Raw genomic sequence first — 20,950 nt, forward strand, 5'->3', positions numbered from 1 at the left:
AAGCGATTTGCGAGGGATGGTTATTTCTCGCAAATCCCTTGCTATAGGTTATTTGCGAGTGAATTGCTAGGAAATCTTCCCTTGCAAATCGCTTGTTTTCTTGTAGTGGATGCCAATCTAGGGACGGAGACACGTTGAGTGTTTTGGGTGCAATTGACACCAATAAAATTTTAAAATTGTTCTAATTTACATCAAAATTTCAAATATATATCAGTTTGAACCCAACTTTGTGAGTTTGAATCCATTTTAAACCCAACTTTGTGAGTTTGAATCTATTTTGAACCCATCAAACAGTTTTCCTAGATCTGCCACTGTGCCCATCCAATATAATGACAATTATATCTAATAAAATTTTAAATGGTATACGCATACAAATCAAGTCTGGTCATTAATGTATATTTATGATGTATTTCTATTTTAATTTGTTTTCATTTAAAAAAAAAAATCAATGAAAAATTGGTGTTTCAAGCACTATAACGACCACATATTAGTATTTTTCTTAGATTGCTTCTTTATTAGTATATATGAGATTGTTGCACAATTTCTAATATAAACTGTCTGAAACCTAAAGAAACAGATTATGTATTGTGATTACTCTTCATTCACGTATTTGTACTCTGACACATAATAATTATAAGACTCACAAATCAGTTAAAGCAATTGAACACATAAATAAAATTCTTTTCGACTATTTCTTACATAATTGATTTTTCTGTGATATAACAGTTTATCACTTAACGTGCTTCATGGTCTGCTCCATATATTCCATAGATAAATCATGATAGTGATTTGTGACATTGTTTTCTTCCTCTTACTTTTTTTTTCCCCTGGTTGAATAGTAAATGCGTTTACTCATTTCTGTTGACTTGACAAAGTCTTTCTTTTTGCTTATATATGTCTTCTCCCTTTATCCTCCACCGTGTTGCAAATGGCTTTCTTAATTTTTCTTTGGGAGGTAAGAAAATATGAAAAAATTTCTTGGGGTTTTGTTACAGCTAATGGCCATCATTCATTTGGGTAAAGCTCAAGGACAAGACCAGCAAGGTAACTATCAGAAATCTTATTTGTTATATGCATCCTTTTGTTTCCAAATGTTTTATTAATGCTTTCTAGACATATTCTTTTACTAGGGCGAATCTAGGTTGGTTGGGGGCACATGCCCCATGCAAATATATAAAAACTAGTTTACAGATTGATTGTTCACTTAAAATGATTCAGTTATTTTAGTTTACATCCTTGTCTCCAAACCCAGGTACGAGTGTAGGCAGTGCTATATATATGTTTTTTGGTTCACATAGCCTTTTTCTTCTACCTCAACTATTAATCATTTGGTTTACAAATATTTACGTTTTGGTTCTTGGGAAAGCACTGATAATCTCCACAATGTTTGTCAATAGGATTCATCAGTTTGGATTGCGGGCTCCCTAGGAATGAAGAATCTCCTTATGAAGAGACTTTTACTGGACTGCGGTTCTCTTCGGATAAAGAGTTCATAAGAACTGGAGAAATTGGTCGAATCCGAGAAAATCCTGAGGGATATGCAAAGCCATACGAGACACTAAGACATTTTCCAGATGGAATAAGGAACTGCTACAATCTAAACGTTGAGAAGGGCAGGACTCATTCGATTGGCTAGGTTTGTATATGGGAATTATGATGGTTTTAACCTTAAGCCAAAATTTGATCTGTATCTTGGACCTAATCTATGGGCCACGATAGATTTGCAAACATTAGTGAATGGTACAGCGGAAGAGATCTTACACATCCCAACATCAAACTCGTTGCAAATCTGTCTTGTTAAAACTGGTGAAACTACACCGCTAATATCGGCTTTGGAAGTACGCCCAATGGGAAATGGTTCTTATATCACTAAGTCTGGTTCCTTGAAACGTTTGTCCCAAACATATCTTAGCAAGTCAGGACCTGATCTCCGGTAAGTCAACTTCAGTATGATCAATGTTTCTTATTTTCGCTTATGTATGTTCTCCTTTTTGTTCTGTTTCCAACACAAGGGTTGGTTTCACGTCCTTGAAAATATGGAAATTATTACTAAAACAGCATTGTTCCCACCTGTAGGTACATGAAAGATGTCTATGATCGCACATGGGTATCATATGGAGCCAGATTTCAGCCGGGATGGACTCAGATTTCCACAGATCTCAAAGTGAACAATTCCAACAATTATGCTCCACCAATAGATGCGCTAAAAAATGCTGCAATGCCTACTAATGCCAGTGCCCATTGACGATTGAATTGCCTTCAGGAAGTCCCAGGGACCAATATTACGTGTACGCACACTTTGCTGAGATCGAAGACGTGCAGGCAAATGATACCAGAGAATTCAACATCCTGTTGAATGGAGAAGTTCTTGCTGATCCTATCATTCCTAAGAAACATGACATAACCACTGTCCAGAGTGTGACCCCAAAAACTTGTCAAGAAGGGAAATGCAGTTTGCAGCTAACAAGAACAAACAGATCAACTCTTCCACCTCTACTTAACGCTTTGGAAATCTATACAGTCATCCAACTTCCGCAATCCGAAACAAATGAAATTGACGGTATGTATGATATTTCACTCTCGTGCATTGGCGGTTCTAGAAAAAAAATTTAGCCGGGGCAAATTTTAACTGAAACGAAAAAAAAATTCTATAAAAATTCAAGTTTTTTGGTGAAAAATATAACTCAAATTTTATTTAAGAAAGACAACCCATTTAAAAAATTTGGTTAATTTTTTAAGTAACACAATGCTATTAAAAGTATATGGGGTTGTAATATTGGTAAAATAAATAGACAAATTGGACTTTTAACTTGGGTTTGTATAGATTGGAAGACGCATTTGATGTCAAAAACGTGTGAATATAGAAAAAACTGAGTAACAGGGGCAAAAAAACATTTATTACCAGGGGTATAATTCAAAACTGTTATAAAATAGCATTAGTCTAAAAAAATTTGACAGTGGCAACTGCCCCTCCCTACTCTAACGTGGATCCGCCCTTGCTCTCGTGACATTTTTTCATGTATTAGTTTCTAACATCATCAACACTTTAATGTCAGTGGCTGCTATAAAAAGCATTGAAGCCTCCTATGGATCGAATAAAATCAACTCGCAATGCGATCCATGCGTCCCTCAACAGTTTATCTGGGATGGTTTAGACTGCAACAACACGGATATCTCCACACCACCGAGAATCATTTCTTTGTAAGTCAAATTTCACTAGTACACATATATATATGCACAATCACTCTTCAAAATCCCTTAGTATTCATGATCGTTAACACTTTGAATGTGGTTTTAAAATTTTTTACCAGAAACTTGTCTTCAAGTGGTTTAACTGGAAACATAGCGGCTGCCATTCAAAACCTTACGCAACTCGAAGAACTGTAAGTATGTCCATTCTTGATCGACGGCAAAAAATTATTATATATATATTCCAATGTATTGGATGTATATTTCATATATAATTTCTCTTTCTAATATTAGGGACTTGTCAAATAATAACTTGACTGGAGGAGTGCTGGAGTTTCTAGGCAACATGGAATCGTTGTTGGTTATGTAAGCTTATCTCAACATACTATCTAATGAATTTACGATTCAACCTCTTATCATGGCCGTTTTGAACAGAAACTTGAGAGGGAACAATCTTAGCGGCTCAATACCTCAAGTTCTTCGAAAGAAAGGACTAGAACTATTGTAAGAAAGTTTCTAACATATTTTTTGAATTTTTTTTACTCGTTTGTGCCTTTGATGTCTCATGAACAATCTTTTTCTTCTTGTAGTGTAGAAGGAAACCCAAGGCTTTGTGTCTCTGATTCATGTAGAAAACCACCTAAGAAGAAAATTCTTGTGCCAATTGTTGCATCAGTTGTTTCTGCAGCCATTGTCATTGCTTTACTAGTTATTTTTCTTGTTTTCAGAAAGAAAAAGTTAACGATTGTGGAAGGTACTTGCAGAGAGGCATTAATAAATAAGAAAACTTTATCAAATCTTGCAAATGTCGTTGTTCCATTGCATTAAAAAAAAAGTGGTACGACGAAACTGATGATAAAATAACATCCTTATTCTGATGTACAGGTGTACACATGCCAATGAGGACATCAATGGTAGACGATGTTACATTTGCTAATAAAGAAAGCAAAAGGTTCACATATTCAGAAGTCATCAAAATAACAAATAACTTCCAAAGAGTTTTAGGTAAAGGAGGGTTTGGCATGGTATATTACGGTACTGTAAAGGTCTCTGATCAGGTGGCTGTTAAAGTACTCTCTCAATCGTCATCACAAGGCTATAAACAATTCAAAGCAGAGGTATCTGTATTTTTGTAACCCTTCCCAACTATACTATTTATATGTTTCAACATTTTCTTAACATGAATCTTTTTTAGGTTGATCTCCTTCTGAGAGTGCATCATACAAATTTGGTTAGCCTCGTTGGGTATTGCTATGAAGGAGATCACTTGGCCCTCATCTATGAGTTTCTTCCCAATGGAGACTTAAAACAACACTTGTCAGGTAATTTTATTTTCTAGTTATTTCACGTGTAGCACTAGTTCATAAAACTCGAATGGTTATATGGATCTATATATCTATATATATATAGGGAAAGGAGGTAAGTCCATCATCAACTGGAGTGTTCGGCTACAAATAGCCTTGGACACAGCACTAGGTATGTAATACCGTAGAATAGATATTGAGTCATTTAGGTTTGCGGTAAATTAGTTGATCGAGGTGGCGACTATTGCATAGGATTGGAGTACTTACATATTGGATGCACCCCACCGATAGTTCATAGAGATGTCAAAACTGCCAATATATTGCTAGATGAGAATTTCAAGGCCAAACTAGCTGATTTTGGTCTCTCAAGATCTTTCCAAGTTAGAGGTGAATCTTATGATTCCACACTGGTTGTTGGTACTCCTGGATACCTTGACCCCGAGTAAGTATTTTTATGTCCTAAGACTTTTTTATTCATTCTTCAGTGATAAAAGAGTATATATGTACCCTTATCTTGGCTTGCAGATATTACCCTACATGTCGTTTAGCTGCAAAGAGTGATGTCTACAGTTACGGGATTGTGTTATTGGAGATGATCACAAACCAACCCGTGATCTCTGAAAAGTATCACATAGCAGAATGGGTTGGCTCTAAGCTTAACCGAGGTGATATTACGAAGATCATTGATCCAAACCTTGCCGGGGCTTATGACTCTAATTCTGTGTGGAGAGCTCTTGAGCTGGCAACGTCATGCGCCGATCCTTCTTCCTCGAAACGACCAACCATGTCTCAGGTTATCAACGAACTAAAGGAGTGCCATTTGTGTGAAAACTCAAGGATAAGCAAGACTCGAGGCTTGGAATATGGAGAACTGAACATTAGCTTGGATACTTCGGTGGTTCCGAGAGCAAGATAATTTTGAGTGTTTACTTGTTGTAGCAATATGCGAATCAATAAATCAATGAGTTATGTTTCATAGCTAAGATGTATGTGGTGTGTGATAATACACCACAAAAAACTTTTAAATTAATATCTTTTTTAATTGGCAATAAGAGCCAATAACTTTGATCTTCTCACAAAATTGTACAAAATTTTAATTTTTCCCAGCGAATGGATACGTCATACGTGTCCTACCTTTTCACGGCATTCCATCATATCATAGTGCATATTTGACCCATTGTTATATGATTTATAATTTTATATGTTGTATGAATTATATACATAATATTAAATAAAAACAGCTGATACAAAAGAAAAAGGGCCAAAACTACAGAAGCGTGATGCAAAATAAATAAAACACCACTGAGATCCATTAGGGTTTTGGAGTTATATGAAACTAGAAAGAACTCCTAGTCCGAGTATGTGTAGGAGAAGCGTCTATAAATTGGAGACAGAGATCATGAGAATTGAGAAGACAAGAGATATAACTTGGTCGATCGTCGTTGTCGTTAGAACTTAATTAGAAAGAGAAAGCAAAAAGTACGTAGAATAGAAGCATTAATTAAGACACATCGAAGGGTAAATTTTTTATCACCGATGGAGGAGAGGAAGAGCCACGAAAAAGGAAAGATAACGTCGTCTTCAGAGACAAGGAGGAGAAGAAGTGAAGAGACAGAGTCTCAAAGCTGGAAGGAGAAGAGAAGAGATGAATACTACGATGGTATATCGTCATGGAAGAGCGACAAAAAACACAACATCTCTTGGTCGTCGTCACAAAGAGAAGAAAGAAGAATTGAAGACACACGTCAAAGAGATGATCCATCACTCATGAAAAAGGAAAAGATTGCATCGTCGTTGTCAGGGAGAGGAAGGAAAAGAAGTGATGAGAGAGTGTTCCAAAGCTGGAGGGAGAAGAGAAGAGATGAATACGATGGTGCATCATCATGGAAGAGGAAGAGCAATGGAATAGACAAAACGTCTTCGTCTTTGTGGTCAGAAAGAGAAAGAAGAACTGAAGGCACACGTTGTTGGAGAAGAAGTGACGAGACAAGAGATGATGCATCATCATGGAAAATAATAGAAAGAAGAAGGGAGCTGGGAACTGATGATGCGATACTTAACCACGATGTGTTAGAACAAGTTATGTTGCGACTTCCAGTGAAATCCCTGTTGAGATTCCAAACCGTGTCTAAACACTGGAGACGTATGATAACGTCCATGTCATTTAAGCAAAGACACATGTTGCATCAGAAAACTCAAGAACCCAAACTTGTCCGTTTTTACTATTCTTATAGAAGCTATAAAAGAAGTTGCTATATGAAATATGCTCATAAAACGATGAGGTTGGAGTGGTCTTCGGCTTGTCTAGTAGAAAAAGAAGAAGAAGGATATTTTATTAGCGATGATAAAGGGAGACCTACTAGTGATGATAGTGGGATAATATCCAGTAGTATTGATGGTCTCGTCTGCTTCTATGCCTCCACAAGAGAAATTACTGTGATGAACCCAGCCACGAAATGGTCCTACAAGCTGCCTCTTCCCAACATTCAAATAGACTACGATGACCCAGAGTCAAAGATCCCTTTACCAGGATTTGGAAAAGACTACGTGACAGGAACATACAAAATAGTGTGGTTACATAGCCTTAGCAACTACGACACCACCTTATCATGCGAGATTTTCGATTTTGGAGTCAAGCAATGGAGGCGGGTGACTCCACCTCTTCCTGAGCATCGTTTAAACCACGACAACTTACCAACTTTTGCAAACGGATGGCTTTATTGGTTCCACCTAGACGCGACCAAGTTGATTGCTTTTGATCTTCACATGGAGATGTTTCAAGTCATTCCAAATCCTATTATTGAGACATCATCATCATCTGTTGTTGATATGGACTTGGGCAGCATAGACGATGACCGTCGTCTTGTGTGGGCTTTAGAGACAAATGGAGATGGCATGCAACACGTTTGGAGGCTCACTAACCACAACACCGGAGGGGCATTATTAAAAATGGATAAAATGTTCTCCATTGACTTGAACAAGATTAACCTCACTTATATGCCCCCTGATATTTCTAGGCTCTTCCACCCTAGTGCAATTTCTAAGAATGGTAAGAAGGTAATGCTCTTTGAACAATTCCAAGATCCCCTCCTATTTGAACCCCTAAACTCTACATATCACATCTTGTCTTGTTCTTCTTTTCCTTTTGGTGCCAGTGTCCTTATTCCTTTTTTTCCAAGTTTAGTCTCTCCCTCTATGAATTAATTTCAAGTTCTGAAAATGGATTTTATTGTCACATTATATGACTTCTTGTCTCATTTTTTTTTTAGTTCAAGTTTCAGATTTAATATGAAATATTTTTCATGATCATCTATTAATTGGTTCTCGGTTGCTTGGTTCTCATCCTACTTGTCTAGTTTTTCATTTTTTTTTATATTTTCTTTTTCTATTCATTGTGGTACAATGAATGTGTTCATTCTTTACAATCAATAAAATAAAACTTGAAGGTTTTTCACCAGATCATGACACATCAGTATTTTGGTGAATTTTAGAGTTGATACATCAGTTTATTTTTCTTCCAATTAAAACATTTTATTAATACACTTCATCCTATATTTTTAACATCTCAGCTTTTCTAATTAAAACAAAAACTAATCTCAGTAAATAAAATTATTTTTTCAGTAGTTTTTTGGACCCAACGTGATGCTTAAGTAAGCACACATAAATACACCTTTTTTACACTAATTATTAGTATTTTACATAATAATAAATTATTAGTAGTAATTTGATAACATATTTATAATAGGGAATCAAACTCAGTTAGAGAGAGGTGTGTGATGTTTTGTTATAAAATAGTCATATATATGCTTCCAAATCATATGTAAATGTTTGAAGTTCAAAAACAAATGTTTTATATTATATTCTAAACTTTTCTCAAATCTTTCATTTAAAAATAATAAAATATATATATAATTGGAATATGTGAATAGTTACGTAAAAAATTAGAAAGATGCAAACTTCGATCTTTCAACTTATGAAGTGAACTTTTAAACCACTAACCAGCACCATTAGTTAGTTAATTAGACATACCATAATTTCTTTTAGACGTTAGAATCACAGTTCTATAATTATCGTCTTACGTTCACAAAACCTAAAAGAAACACAATTTCCATATCACAGTATTGGACCACAACACTGAACAACACCTATTATAGAAAAGTCTATGTTTTTAAGTTTTAACAATGGATGAGGATACTGATGAAATTATTGCTTTAATCAATCAATACAATAAAAGTTGTATGTTTTTCATTAGAGCATGACACCTCAGCTTTTGTATTGAAGCAGACACTAACACATCAATTAAAATGAATACCCAATTAAATTAAAATAATGAATACACATCAGCTTTTTTTAATCTTACGTGGACAAAACTAAAGAGAGAAACGACGCTCAATTTCTTCTTCTTTGTTGTTATTTATACTATCTTATTCGGGATTTGGTGGAGTTAGGGATTTATTCAATTTGATTTATCTGATTAAGTGTGACTGAAGATCATTGATATCAAAAGTAATATTAATTGGGCTGCACATCAATATTCAAGTATACTAAAATTATCTAAAATAAATACAAAACATTGTGTTAGATTGTAAAAAAGAAATGATCTCCATCATTATAATCTCTTTTATATTTCCATCATCATTAATATCATATTTTACAAATGTTTTGTATGATAGAATCACATTAGTTTTAAAGCAAAAAATAGCCTAAAATTATGTACCAAAGCATCATGAATTCTATTTGTTCAAGAGGGTTTGTAAATGAGAAACAAATCAAGAACTAAGGGTTTGAAATCCCTAAACTTATATCTTAAGGTAATAAAATTATAAATATATTCAAAAATTAAATTTATGAAATAAAAAACTGAAGTATCATAAGATGATATAAATTATAATAACAAAAAAAACAAAATTACTATTAAAATTAGCAAGAACTTATGAATTTTGATTTCTAACAACATATATGATATTATGAAATCGGAAAAAAAAAACAAAACACAAAAGAATATAACTAAAATAAAATAAAAAATAATCTTGATGTGTAGCGCGGGTACTATTCTAGTGTTATTAGAATTCTATTCCCTATCTTATGCAATTCCTATTTGGAGATTCCTAACACTGTTGCGGCGTGCATGGTTGAGACTTAGAGCGCTATGTTAAAACTGTATTTTCACATATACATTCTTGATGAGGATTAATTGGCATAGACGTAATCTTTCTCTTTGATTTGATAGTTAGTGTAAGGGAGTTCTTTCCGGGTTTGCAGGATTGTTTTCTAAAAACACAATAAATCTGTCAAAGGAAAAAAAAATTAGCATTTTCTTTCCCAAGTAAATTAAGGAGTTTATCGATATTTTTGTGTATGTTAGTGAGAATTTTTTAATTCATATGGATTCGAAAGTTTTAGATTTTGGGATGGTGAAAAATTTAGAAAACAAGAGTAATTATATAAACTTAATTAGTAAAATACAAACTAGAAATCTCTACCACTAGTTTTTAAAATTATAATACAAACACAAAAAATTTGATCAATCACAAGTGTGTCTTTTCTTTTTCTAAAACTGATATCATATGAAATGTGTCTATTGATTATTTACTACAAAAGAGTTAATGATCATTAAGAAAAAAATCTAATTATAAAAAGGGCAATTGTCATAAATACCACAAAAATATGTTTTTATTCCAAAAATAACACAATTTAGTTTTTTTTCCTAAAATACCACTAAAATGTATTTTTTTTCAAAAATAACACATAATTGAACTAAAGTTCTAATACTAAAAACTAATTCAGAAATTCTAAATACTAAATTATACTCCTAAAAACTATACCCTAAAACTAAATATGTCAACCCAAACCTAAAAAAAAAATTCTAAATCCTTAAAAATCAATTTTTTGTGTTTGTGGTAATTTTGAAAAAAAAAATTTTGTGGTATTTTTGGAAAAAAAACTAAAATGTGGAATTTTTGGGAAAAACAAAATTTTAGTGGTATTTAAAGGAATTTCTCTTATAAAAAATAGTTGATAGATTTACAATTATGAATAACATGATTATAACTGTATGTTATTGAATTAATTTAGAGTATGTAGCGAAATTGTTAGCTAATTAACAATGCCACGATGGCTAAAATTGTATAGTTAAGATCTTCTCACAAGTCATTGCAATTAAAAGAAGTCACATGACTCATCAGCCACGGCAAGCACACGTACTATGAAATGAAAAGAATCGTTGGCAATTGAACTTACATATAAAACATCAATATTTTATCTTAGATAAAATATTATTACAAGTGCTACTTAATTACGGCCTAATCAAGCTAGAGCTGCAAATTTAACCAATCCCCAACCCCAAGTGACATACACTCTAATTAGCTAAGATAATTGGCCTAATGCAGTAAAATCAAATTTTATACTTTAGCTATTCGACAACAACTCTTGTAATTATGCTTTACGAACTACAAAGTTATGGTAAAATACTAAAATCTCTCCATTGTCAATTATTTAACACTTGAAATAATGTATAAGCAATAATAATAACATGTACAAGCAATGAACCTCATCCTCAGAGGCAATTCGTCGAACAGTTACCAAACACGAATCCAAAATGTTTATAAACTTTAGAGGCAAAATGGACAAAAATTCAATCCTCTATTTGATTACTTTGAAGATGGAGATTCAAACTTTCGATGGAGGAGTGGCTCGAAGAAGAGAAGAAGAAACTAACATTTTCCCAAATTGTAAAACCTAGATTTAAAAGAAATTTGGGCTGTCCACTGTCCAAATCGTTATTTCCATTTTGTCCTCGAGCCCAATGGTTTTTTGTCCATTAAAAAGACCATATTATTTTTAGGCGTGGCCATGACTGTCCATAATGGACATGGGCTCGCCCACGGACGGACCGCCCAATTGAACCCTATAGCAGGAGCTATTGATGGCCGTGAATGACGGTAGCTACGTCACCTATGTTGAAGCTGCAAGGTTTTGAACTATTTCAGAAGGATAGGACACTAGTACAAGAATAGAGTTGCAAGGTGTGTATGTCAGCATTTAACAAAGAAAGATCTAGAAGCAGGAGGCTACACAAAGACTTGGAAGATGCTAGAAGTATCTAGAAGATAATAGAGTTTCATGTTTACAATGGGAATGTAAACATGAGGAAAAAGGATAATTTCCTAAACCATAAAGAAAAAGAAAATTGTCCAATTCCTATTAGGATTAGATTAGGTAGTTTGCTAATTAAATAGCTAATACCTAGATCTATAAATAGAGGTGCTATAGCTAGGTTGAGCTTCAGCACAAACAAGAGAAAATTAATCTAGCTATTAAGTTTTAGTCTTAGAGAAAAGATAAGAGATAAGAACTTAGAGAGAGCGTAAGGTTTCTTTAAAGAGTTTTGAGAGATAAGAAAATTGTTTAGAACAAACTTGTAAACAGATTTTTTATTAATCAAAAAGGAGTTTGAGAGAAACCATTATTTTGTTGTTCAGATTGTTAGTTCTTAAACTTTCAATTGGTATCAAAGCAGCACTTGTTCGAAATATTACGGGTGAGATTCTGCGGACAAGATGGATAGCTACGGAGATCTGACCAACAACAATAAAGTTGTCTTGGATAATGGGAACTATGGATTTTGGAAGTCAAGGATCAAACCCATAATAGGAGGTATTGATCGTCTTGCTTGGAAAACTGTGCTGGAAAAGTGGGAGGAGCCTACAATCAAAGATGAATCAGGCAAGCGAATACCCAAACCTGAGTCAGAATGGACTGATGAAGAACAAAAGAAATCAAAATATAACTCAAGAGCACTAAGTGCTATTCATTACAGTGTTGGGAGAAAACAGTTCGATTTGATTCAGGGGTGTGAAACAGCAAAAGAGGCATGGGATATCCTTCAGATTCATTATGAAGGCACCACCAAAGTGCAGAGCTCAAGAAAGGATATGTTAGCATCGAGATTTAAGAATCTAAGGATGGAGGATCATGAATCAATCTCAGATTTCAGTTCTAAGCTGAGTGCTCTAGCACAAGAGGCCTTAACCTTAGGTAAAACCTATAAAGACCAGAAATTAGTCAAAAAGTTTCTAAGATGTCTTCCATCAAGGTTCATGGGATATAAGACAGTCTTAACTGTATCACATGACTTAGACAGCCTTACCTATGGTGAAGTGGTTGGAATGTTACAAGCACATGAGATGGAGCTGAATGGAATTAAGAAACCAAAAGGGATAGCTTTAGCAGTAAGCAAAGATACAACTGATCAAGGAGAGGAGGATGTTGTAGGTTTACTGGTACGAAGGTTTGATCGTGCTTTGAGAAGGATAGAATAAGGTCAAGGCCAAAAGAAGACCGGTTCATTCAAGAAGACAAGTGAAGACAGAAAAGCTGATTTGCAATGCCATGAATGTAAAGGATATGGACATTTTATTCGAGAATATCCGACGAGCAAGCTACGAGAGGCCAAGTGCACAACCTGCAAAGGTACTGGACATACACATGATATGTGTATAAATAATTCGAAAAATAAGAAAGAAAAATCTATGATTAGTATTGAGGATGATTCAGATGATGACAGCAGCAGCGAAGAAGAGCTCTTAAATTTGGTGGCGATGGTGGGAATCACTGAATTTGAAAATGGGGAAGAAGTGACAGATTCAGAATCAGAAGGAGAGGAGATTCTTGACATTGTTCAGAGTTACAAAGAAGTGCGAGACACACTTATTGCTCTAGGAAAAGAGAAACAAGTACTGATAAAAGAAAAACTTCGACTTGAGACACTGGTCATATCTTTGCAGAATGAATTGGAGGATGAGAAAAAGATTGCTAAAGGTTCGCTAGAGTTAATGAGAGAAAAGTTACTTTTATCCGCAAAAGCAGACAAACTTGAAGAGGAGCTGTGTAAAGAGAAAGAAAAAACCACAGAATTGCAATCGGAGTTGGATCAGCAGCATAGGAAGATTCATATGTTTGCAGGCACAAAGCAACTTGATAAGATCTAGCTATAGAAGAACTGAGAAAACTCATAAAGGACTGGGATTTACAGATAACAGAGGAGCAAAACCACAGTTGACCAAGTTTGTGTCTGCTGGAATGATTAATTCTGAGAAAGAAACAACTACAAGTGTCTCTAAAAAGTTTTTGGGATGCTATTTTTGTGGGAAGATTGGGCACTACAAACGATATTGTTACAGGTTTTGGGAAAAGGTGTGTGCTCTAAAGCGCCAAGGAAGATTTTTCTGGAATGGAGTTAGAAGACAAGTATGGATAAAGAAAACTGATCTATATCAACCGGAATTAAACAAGGCTTCTGAATCAGGATCCAGATGTAGTATGCCCATGATTACTGAGGAACAAAATGACTCAGAACCTTAGTTCTTTGATAGTGGGTGCTCAAGGCATATGACTGGAACCAAGAGCAATCTACAAAATATCAAGAAACTAAAAGGAGGTACATGGTTTTATACAAGGGAAGGGTACAACGTGTGATGCTGAACTTCCACAACTTGTGAATGTCTATCTAGTTCAGGGGCTGAGAGCTAATTTGATAAGTATTAGTCAACTTTGTGATGAAGGATTGTCGGTGCTGTTCACAAAAGTTGATTGCAAAGCTTTGGATGAAACAGGAAATGTCAAGTTATATGGAGTAAGGTCTGGAAACAATTGCTACATGTGGGAGAAAGAGCCAATCAAGTGTTACAGTGCTAAGGCTAGCATTGATCTCTGGCATCAGCGACTTGGGCATATGAATACAAGGAATCTTACTACACTTGTGAATAAAGAGATAGTGCGAGGGGTACCAAAGCTAAAAGGGGAAGACAATATGGTGTGTGGACCGTGTAACCATGGAAAACATGTCAAAATTCAGCACAAAAAGGTTCCAGATGTTCAGTCAAAATCAGTTCTGGATCTGATTCACATGGATTTAATGGGACCAATGCAGGTTGAAAGTCTAACTGGAAAGAAATATGTGTTTGTGTTGGTTGATGACTATTCCAGGTACACCTGGGTTCGATTTATTCGAGAGAAGTCTGATACTGTAGACAATTTCAAAATTCTAACCTTACAATTACTTAATGAGCGAGGAGGGATCAAAAAGATAAGGAGTGATCATGGTGGAGAATTTCAAAATGAGGCTATGAAGGATTTTTGTGATCAACATGGGATTGCACATCAGTATTCAGCACCAAGAACTCCACAACAGAACGAAGTTGTAGAAAGGAAGAATAGAACTCTTCAAGAAATGGCAAGGGCAATGATTCATGGAAATCAGGTTCCTAAGAAGTTCTGGGCTGAAGCTTTAAATACCGTTTGTTACATAATTAACATGGTATATGTGCGAAGAAATACAACTAAGACACCTTATGAGCTGTGGAAAGGCAAAACACCAAACTTGAGCTACTTCCATGTTTTTGGTTGCAAATGTTATATTTTAAATGACAAGGATTATCTTGGGAAGTTCGATTCCAGAAGTGATGAGGGCATGTTTCTTGGATATGCAGAGAGTAGTACAACATTCAAGGTGTATAACAAACGTACTGGTCTTATTATGGAGTCAGTGAATGTAGTGTTTGATGATAGGTCTGGTTCAGTGGGAAACAATGATGGTTCAGACAGTGACACATAACCAGTAACTACTACGGGAAAACATAAAGATGAGTCTGAAGTAGAGGCTTCTGATTCACAGCCATAAGTGTTTCAACTTGTTCATAAAAATCACTCAGCATCTGATGTCATTGGAGATTTGAATGAAAAGATAAAGACTATAGGAGTTAAAATAGACTTCAAAAAGATGACAAGTTACTTGACAACTCTAGAGACAGTGTTTTATGAGTGTTTTGTGTCAATGATTGAACCAAAGAATCATGTAGAAGCTGTTCATGATGATTTTTGGATTATTGCCATGGAAGAAGAACTTGAACAGTTTGAGCGTAATGATGTATGGGAGCTGGTTCAGAGACCAATAGATGTAAATATTATTGGTATCAAATGGATTTTTAAGAATAAGATTGATGAAAGTGGTGTTGTAGTTCGCAATAAGGCCAGATTGGTAACACAAGGGTATACACAGATTGAAGGAGTGGATTTCGAAGAAACTTTTGCACAAGTAGCAAGACTTGAGTCGATTAGACTGTTTCTAGGGATGGCTTGCATTCTAAACTTCAAAGTATTCCAGATGGATGTCAAAAGTGCTTTCTTGAATGGGATTTTGTAGGAGGAAGTGTATGTTGAACAACCCAAGGAGTTTGAGGATCCAGTTAAACCAGATTATGTTTATAAATTAAAGAAAGCTCTTTATGGGTTAAAACAAGCTACAAGGGCTTGGTATGAAAGGCTAACTAGTTTTCTTATGGAGAAGGGTTATACTCGAGGAAGTTGACAAGACCTTGTTTGTCTTAGAACAAAATGATGATATCATGATGGTTCAAATTTATGTTGATGACATTATTTTTGGTAGTAGATCTAAGAGGCTGGTGGATGGTTTTGTGGGTAGTATGACACAAGAGTTTGAAATGAGTATGGTTGGCGAACTCAAATACTTTCTTGGATTGCAGATTACTCAGTCTGATCAAGGAATTTTTATTTCACAAAGTACTTATGCTAGGCAGCTTCTTAAGAAATTTCAGATGGATAAGTGTAAAGAAGCCAAGATACCTATGAGCGCTTCACTGAAATTGTCAAAAGATGTTGATGGAAAGGAAGGGGATGTTCAGCAATACAGAGGGATAATTGGTAGTTTGTTATATCTCACTGCTAGTAGACCTGATTTAAGTTTCAGTGTTGGAATGTGTGCTAGATATCAGTCGAATCCAAAACAATCACACCTAGAAGCAGTCAAGCGGATTATTAAGTATGTGAAAGGAAATGTTGATTTCGGGATTTGGTATTCTAAAGGTTCGAATCAGGGTTTAGTTGGATACTGTGATGCTGATTATGCTGGGAGTGTGACTGATCGGAAAAGTACTAGTGGAGGATGTTTTTTTCTAGGAAATAATCTCATTGCATGGTTAAGTAAGAAACAAAATTCAGTGTCTATGTCTACGGCTGAATCAGAATATATAGCTATGGGGAGTTGTTGTACTCAATTATTATGGATGAAGCAGATGTCAGCAGATTGGGGATGGATTCAGGAGTATTACAAGTGTATTGTGATAACAAAAGTGCTATTGATATTTCTAAGAATCCAGTCCAACACTAAAGAACCAAACACATTGATGTGAGACACCACTTTATCAGAGAACTGGTTGAGAAAAAGCAAGTTTTGATTGAACATGTTGATACTGAAGATCAACTAGCAGCTATATTCACGAAGGCATTAGATTTTAATCGATTCTCAACTTTGAGAAATTCTCTTGGCGTGTGTGAGATGTGATTCTTATTGGAGCTGGTCAAGAACAAGTACAAGGAAATTCTGGGTTTCAAGATTGAGTGAATCAATATTTTATTTAAACCGGTTTAATTTTTGGGTTGATTGGGTTTCAATATTTTATTTTCAAGATATGATGGGTGATGGCTTCGGTTGTATCGGAAAATAATAAATCTTGTGGTTAATAGCTTTGGGTGTATCGGCGACTAAAAAAAAAAAAAAAACAACAAAGAGAGGATGGTGAGAGCGACTCGACAAGGGTTGGTGAAAGGGGGAAGGAAATCAAAGTTAACTCGAGATGATGGTGTTTCTCATCGACCTCATCTGGTTGACGAATTGAGTGATGAATCCTCGAAGGATGAATTGGCACAAGAAATTGGTTGTGAAGAAACAGAACCTGTAGGGAAAGAAATCACTTCAGAGACTGAGGAGGATGAGGAAATCTCTGTGCAAGATCAACCTGAGCGTCGCACATTAAAACGGAGGAAGATGAAGCAAGGATCTACTTCGGAGACTAAGCGGTCAAAATCTGCTGAGTCGAGTGGCAAGAGTATTCGTGCAAAGGGAAATTTTCGATCCGATTTGTTTGTGTCGAAAACTGCTCAAGCAAGGTACTCAAAGTTCTTTTCTCGGAAGTTTATAGAAGAAAGACAACTGGATTTTTCTCAACCTGATGAATTAGGGATTATGAGTAAGATTATGGATCTTGGGTTACATACTTCGGTACAAGATCTTTCTGTGTATGTCAAAGAGGTGGTTTGTGAGTTTTATGCCAATTTGCCAGATAAGAAATCTAGGGATGGTATTCAAGTGTTTGTTAGGGGCCATTGGTATGAATTTTCTCCTAGGATGATTAATGAGGCGCTTAATCTTGAAACATTGACAAGAGTTGAGATGGAGGCAGATGCAGCTGTTGATCAGCTAAGTAAGAATGAACTCGCAGCAGTGCTGAGTGGCAAAGATAAGTTACCTTGGTCAAGTTTGATGGTCAGAGATCTTCCTGGAGATGTTGCAGCGCTCTTGATGTTGGCGGCTTTCAATTAGGTTCCTTCTGTACATAGGAATCATCTTTCAGTCAAACGTGCTCAAATTGTGTATAAGCTGATTCAGGGTATTCAATTTGATTTAGGACGACTGGTTTATGATCAAGTTATGGAGATCAATTGGACTGATCCTACTCGGTATGGGATTTTCCCTAGAACAATTTTTGAGACACTTAAGTTTCAAGAAGGTCCGCTTGAGTATTCGGATGCAGAGGAAGAAGTGGCCGTTGAATTTTACACTAAAGATGTTAGAACTGGGCGTGCTTATGCGATTAAGCACAACTTGCTTGCTGAAAATAAAGATCCTATGTCAGTTCGAAGACAAATGGATGAGGGATCTTCTTCAAACTCCGAGGTAATTCAGTTGGGTAGCATTCGAGTGCCACAGATTGGACAAGAAAATGAGGAGATGTTGTATGGAGCATTGGTTGATACGGCTCAGGCACTTCGGAGATTAACTGATGTAGTTCACAAGCTGATTCAGAATCATCCTTTGTCCAAAATGCTTTGAAGTATTGTGTTCAAGTGTTTATTTTTAACTATTGTGTTCTAAAGCAGGGGGAGTAGGAAAGGAATGCAACAATTCTGTGGGAACTATGAATTGTGGGGGAGTTATAGTATTTTGTTCTTTTGCTCCTTGTTGTGATGAACTTGAGTTTGGCTCGGTTGTGGATATAAGACTTTGTTTTTTGAAGTAAGGTTGTGATCTTGAGTCTTAAAATGCATGAGAAGCACAAAGTTAAAAAGGGGGAGATTGAAGCTGCAAGGTTTTGAACTACTTCAGAAGGACAAGACACTAGTACAAGAACAGAGTTGCAAGGTGTGTATGTCGGCATTTAACAAAGAAAGATCTAGAAGCAGGAGGCTACACAAAGACTTGGAAGATGCTAGAAGTATCTAGAAGATAAGAGAGTTTCATGTTTACAACGAGAATGTAAACATGAGGAAAAAGGATAATTTCCTAAACCATAAAGAAAAAAGAAATTGTCCAATTCCTATTAGGGTTAGATTAGATAGTTTGCTTATTAAATAGCTAATACCTAGATCTATAAATAGAGGTGCTATAGCTAGGTTGAACTTTAGCACAAACAAGAGAAAGTTAATCTAGCTATTAAGTTTTAGTTTTAGAGAAAAGATAAGAGCTAAGAACTTAAAGAGAGCGTAAGGTTTCTTTAAAGAGTTTTGAGAGATAAGAAAATTGTTTAGAACAAACTTGTAAACAGATTTTCTATTAATCAAAAAGGAGTTTGAGAGAAACCATTATTTTGTTGTTCAGATTGTTAGTTCTTACACTTTCATATGTGAGTCGTTGTGTTCTTGGGGGAAAATACACTCCATCCCAGTGACTTGAGAAACTAGAAGATCTCTAGTGCAAGGCAAGTAACCCAAGATTTTAACATGTTTAATCGGTTTCGACTTCTCAAATCTTATCTGACCCTTTCTTTATTTCTTGTTCAGCCATGGACGAAGCGGGAATTCGATCAAATCCAAAGATCCGGCGACCTAATCTTATGCAACCCTCATCAGGCGTCACTGCATTTCTTGAGGCCGATCGATACCATCCAAAAAAGTACAAGGCGATGGCCGCACAAAAACGAAAGCCATTATTTCGCTTTCTTCATACAAAAGCCAAGGAGCAATCTCTTTAAGCACACAACGTTAGTTCTCGAGTAGAACCTTTGTCTTAGTTGCTTAATCACATAATAAGGTATCTTATCAAACAAATGTTAGTGTGTGTCACATGGGTTTAGGGAAATTTCTCCAAGTGTTATAATACGTATTCTTGTTTTGTTAGAATATTGAAGCCAAAAATTTGTATTTGGAGGATGCTTACCAAGAAAGCAATAATACTCTTTTGTTGTTTGATGATGAAACAATTGTTCTCGTCGAGATGCTTTTGCTGAATTGTGTGCTTATTTACCATCTCGTAAGAAGGAAATGGTAATGGCGGTAGCATGTTTAACAAGTCCTAAGGACATTGGAGATAAATATATAAGACTATTTAGGGAGAGGTAAAACAACATAAAACACATCCCTTTACTTATTCTGCTCTGCTTTTTCCCTTTTTCATGTTTACTAACTCTTGCCTTATTGGTTTATTATTGGAACAGAGTAATGATTCATCCCCCTAGTACTATGGTCAGAACCTTAATTATGAATCAGCTTTGTCTTGAGAAAGACTTTGAACTAAGTGAGGATGTGGATTTAAACATGTTGGCTACAATACCAAAGAGCTTGAGGTAAAGTCTTTTTATTACTCTAGTCATAGTTTTTTCCGATTTCCTATCTTTGCAAGTAGTATAAACACTTTTGCTTTTTTTTATGATGTAGTTGTTATGTGATTTGGCCGGTTATGCTCGTTTAACCGAGCTAGAGGAATATGTGTCACATGCTACCTTATCGAAAGTCTCTAAAAAACATTTTATTGAAGCCTGTAAACTGGTAAGTGGTTAAAATTTATGAATGGTGCAAACGTCAAAAGTGAATTGTGTATTACTAATAGTATTATATTTTTTCTGTCTGCGGGTAGAACCCTCGTCAACTTGGTCAATCTGAAGGACTGGTGCCACTATGACGAGAAAAGATAGCTCAAATTTGGAAAAGACTACGTTACATGAGCACACATAATAGTGTGGTTACATAGTATTAACAAGTATGACACCACATTATCATAATAAGTAACTTAGTAAGATACAAACAAGAAATCTCTACCTTCAGAGTTTAAAATTATAATATTTGCTTTCCAATAATTAATACAAACCCATAATGGTTCATAACATCAGCAACATAGTTGTTTCATTGTGATTATGTGATACATCACTTTAAGCTAAAGTTGAGTTTCATTAGTTACCCTTTCGAGCAGCTAATAGATTCATTCGTCTAATAGTCTTCCTTTGAACCAAATCCCCCCCAAAAAAGTACTATTTTCTAAAGCAAATACTCTTTCTATCAAAATATAAGAAGTTTTCACATTTGAATAAAAAAATAATAATAAATTACTTTATCTAACTGCTTTAGTTGAGTGCTTTTGTAAAATAATATTTTTCACTAACAATAAG

The 20,950-nt window shown here is 35.3% G+C and overlaps 2 protein-coding genes and 1 pseudogene across 3 annotated transcripts; all 3 read left to right on the forward strand.

Moving 5' to 3' along the window:
• The first annotated feature begins 919 nt into the window (after positions 1-919).
• Positions 920-5,574, forward strand: LOC104750695 (receptor-like protein kinase At5g59670). The gene is made up of 13 exons (XM_087493532.1): positions 920-1,044; positions 1,398-1,933; positions 2,077-2,560; positions 3,057-3,201; positions 3,312-3,383; positions 3,484-3,555; positions 3,625-3,693; positions 3,780-3,943; positions 4,075-4,307; positions 4,385-4,511; positions 4,600-4,665; positions 4,746-4,935; positions 5,019-5,574. Exons 6-13 carry the CDS (start codon positions 3,536-3,538, stop codon positions 5,407-5,409), a joined length of 1,260 nt encoding a protein of 419 aa, XP_087349658.1. The 5' UTR covers positions 920-1,044; positions 1,398-1,933; positions 2,077-2,560; positions 3,057-3,201; positions 3,312-3,383; positions 3,484-3,535; the 3' UTR covers positions 5,410-5,574.
• On the forward strand, positions 929-3,205 carry LOC147925715 (putative LRR receptor-like serine/threonine-protein kinase At5g59680; annotated as a pseudogene). Its single transcript, XR_015585489.1, has 4 exons — positions 929-1,044; positions 1,398-1,933; positions 2,077-2,560; positions 3,057-3,205. The product of XR_015585489.1 is annotated as a putative LRR receptor-like serine/threonine-protein kinase At5g59680 (transcript).
• Positions 5,575-6,029: 455 nt separating the features above from the next.
• LOC147925716 (putative F-box protein At2g02030) lies at positions 6,030-7,780 on the forward strand. Its single transcript, XM_087492736.1, has 3 exons — positions 6,030-6,096; positions 6,514-7,550; positions 7,763-7,780. Exons 1-3 carry the CDS (start codon positions 6,030-6,032, stop codon positions 7,778-7,780), a joined length of 1,122 nt encoding a protein of 373 aa, XP_087348862.1.
• Positions 7,781-20,950: the final 13,170 nt, after the last annotated feature.

Source organism: Camelina sativa, chromosome 16 (assembly GCF_030686135.1).
Source record: "Camelina sativa cultivar CO46 ecotype springtype chromosome 16, ASM3068613v1".
In the NCBI taxonomy this organism is placed as follows: domain Eukaryota; kingdom Viridiplantae; phylum Streptophyta; class Magnoliopsida; order Brassicales; family Brassicaceae; genus Camelina; species Camelina sativa.

What these genes read in the sequence shown, in the direction of transcription:
- LOC104750695 (XM_087493532.1), top strand. Translation starts at nt 3,536, where the DNA reads ATGGAATCGTTGTTGGTTAT. An exon ending in ATAAACAATTCAAAGCAGAG is followed by an intron (nt 4,308 to 4,384) that starts GTATCTGTATTT and finishes AATCTTTTTTAG; the next exon opens with GTTGATCTCCTTCTGAGAGT. An exon ending in CCTGGATACCTTGACCCCGA is followed by an intron (nt 4,936 to 5,018) that starts GTAAGTATTTTT and finishes CTTGGCTTGCAG; the next exon opens with ATATTACCCTACATGTCGTT.
- LOC147925716 (XM_087492736.1), top strand. Translation starts at nt 6,030, where the DNA reads ATGGAGGAGAGGAAGAGCCACGAAAAAGGAAAGATAACGTCGTCTTCA. An exon ending in AGAGACAAGGAGGAGAAGAA is followed by an intron (nt 6,097 to 6,513) that starts GTGAAGAGACAG and finishes GGAAAATAATAG; the next exon opens with AAAGAAGAAGGGAGCTGGGA.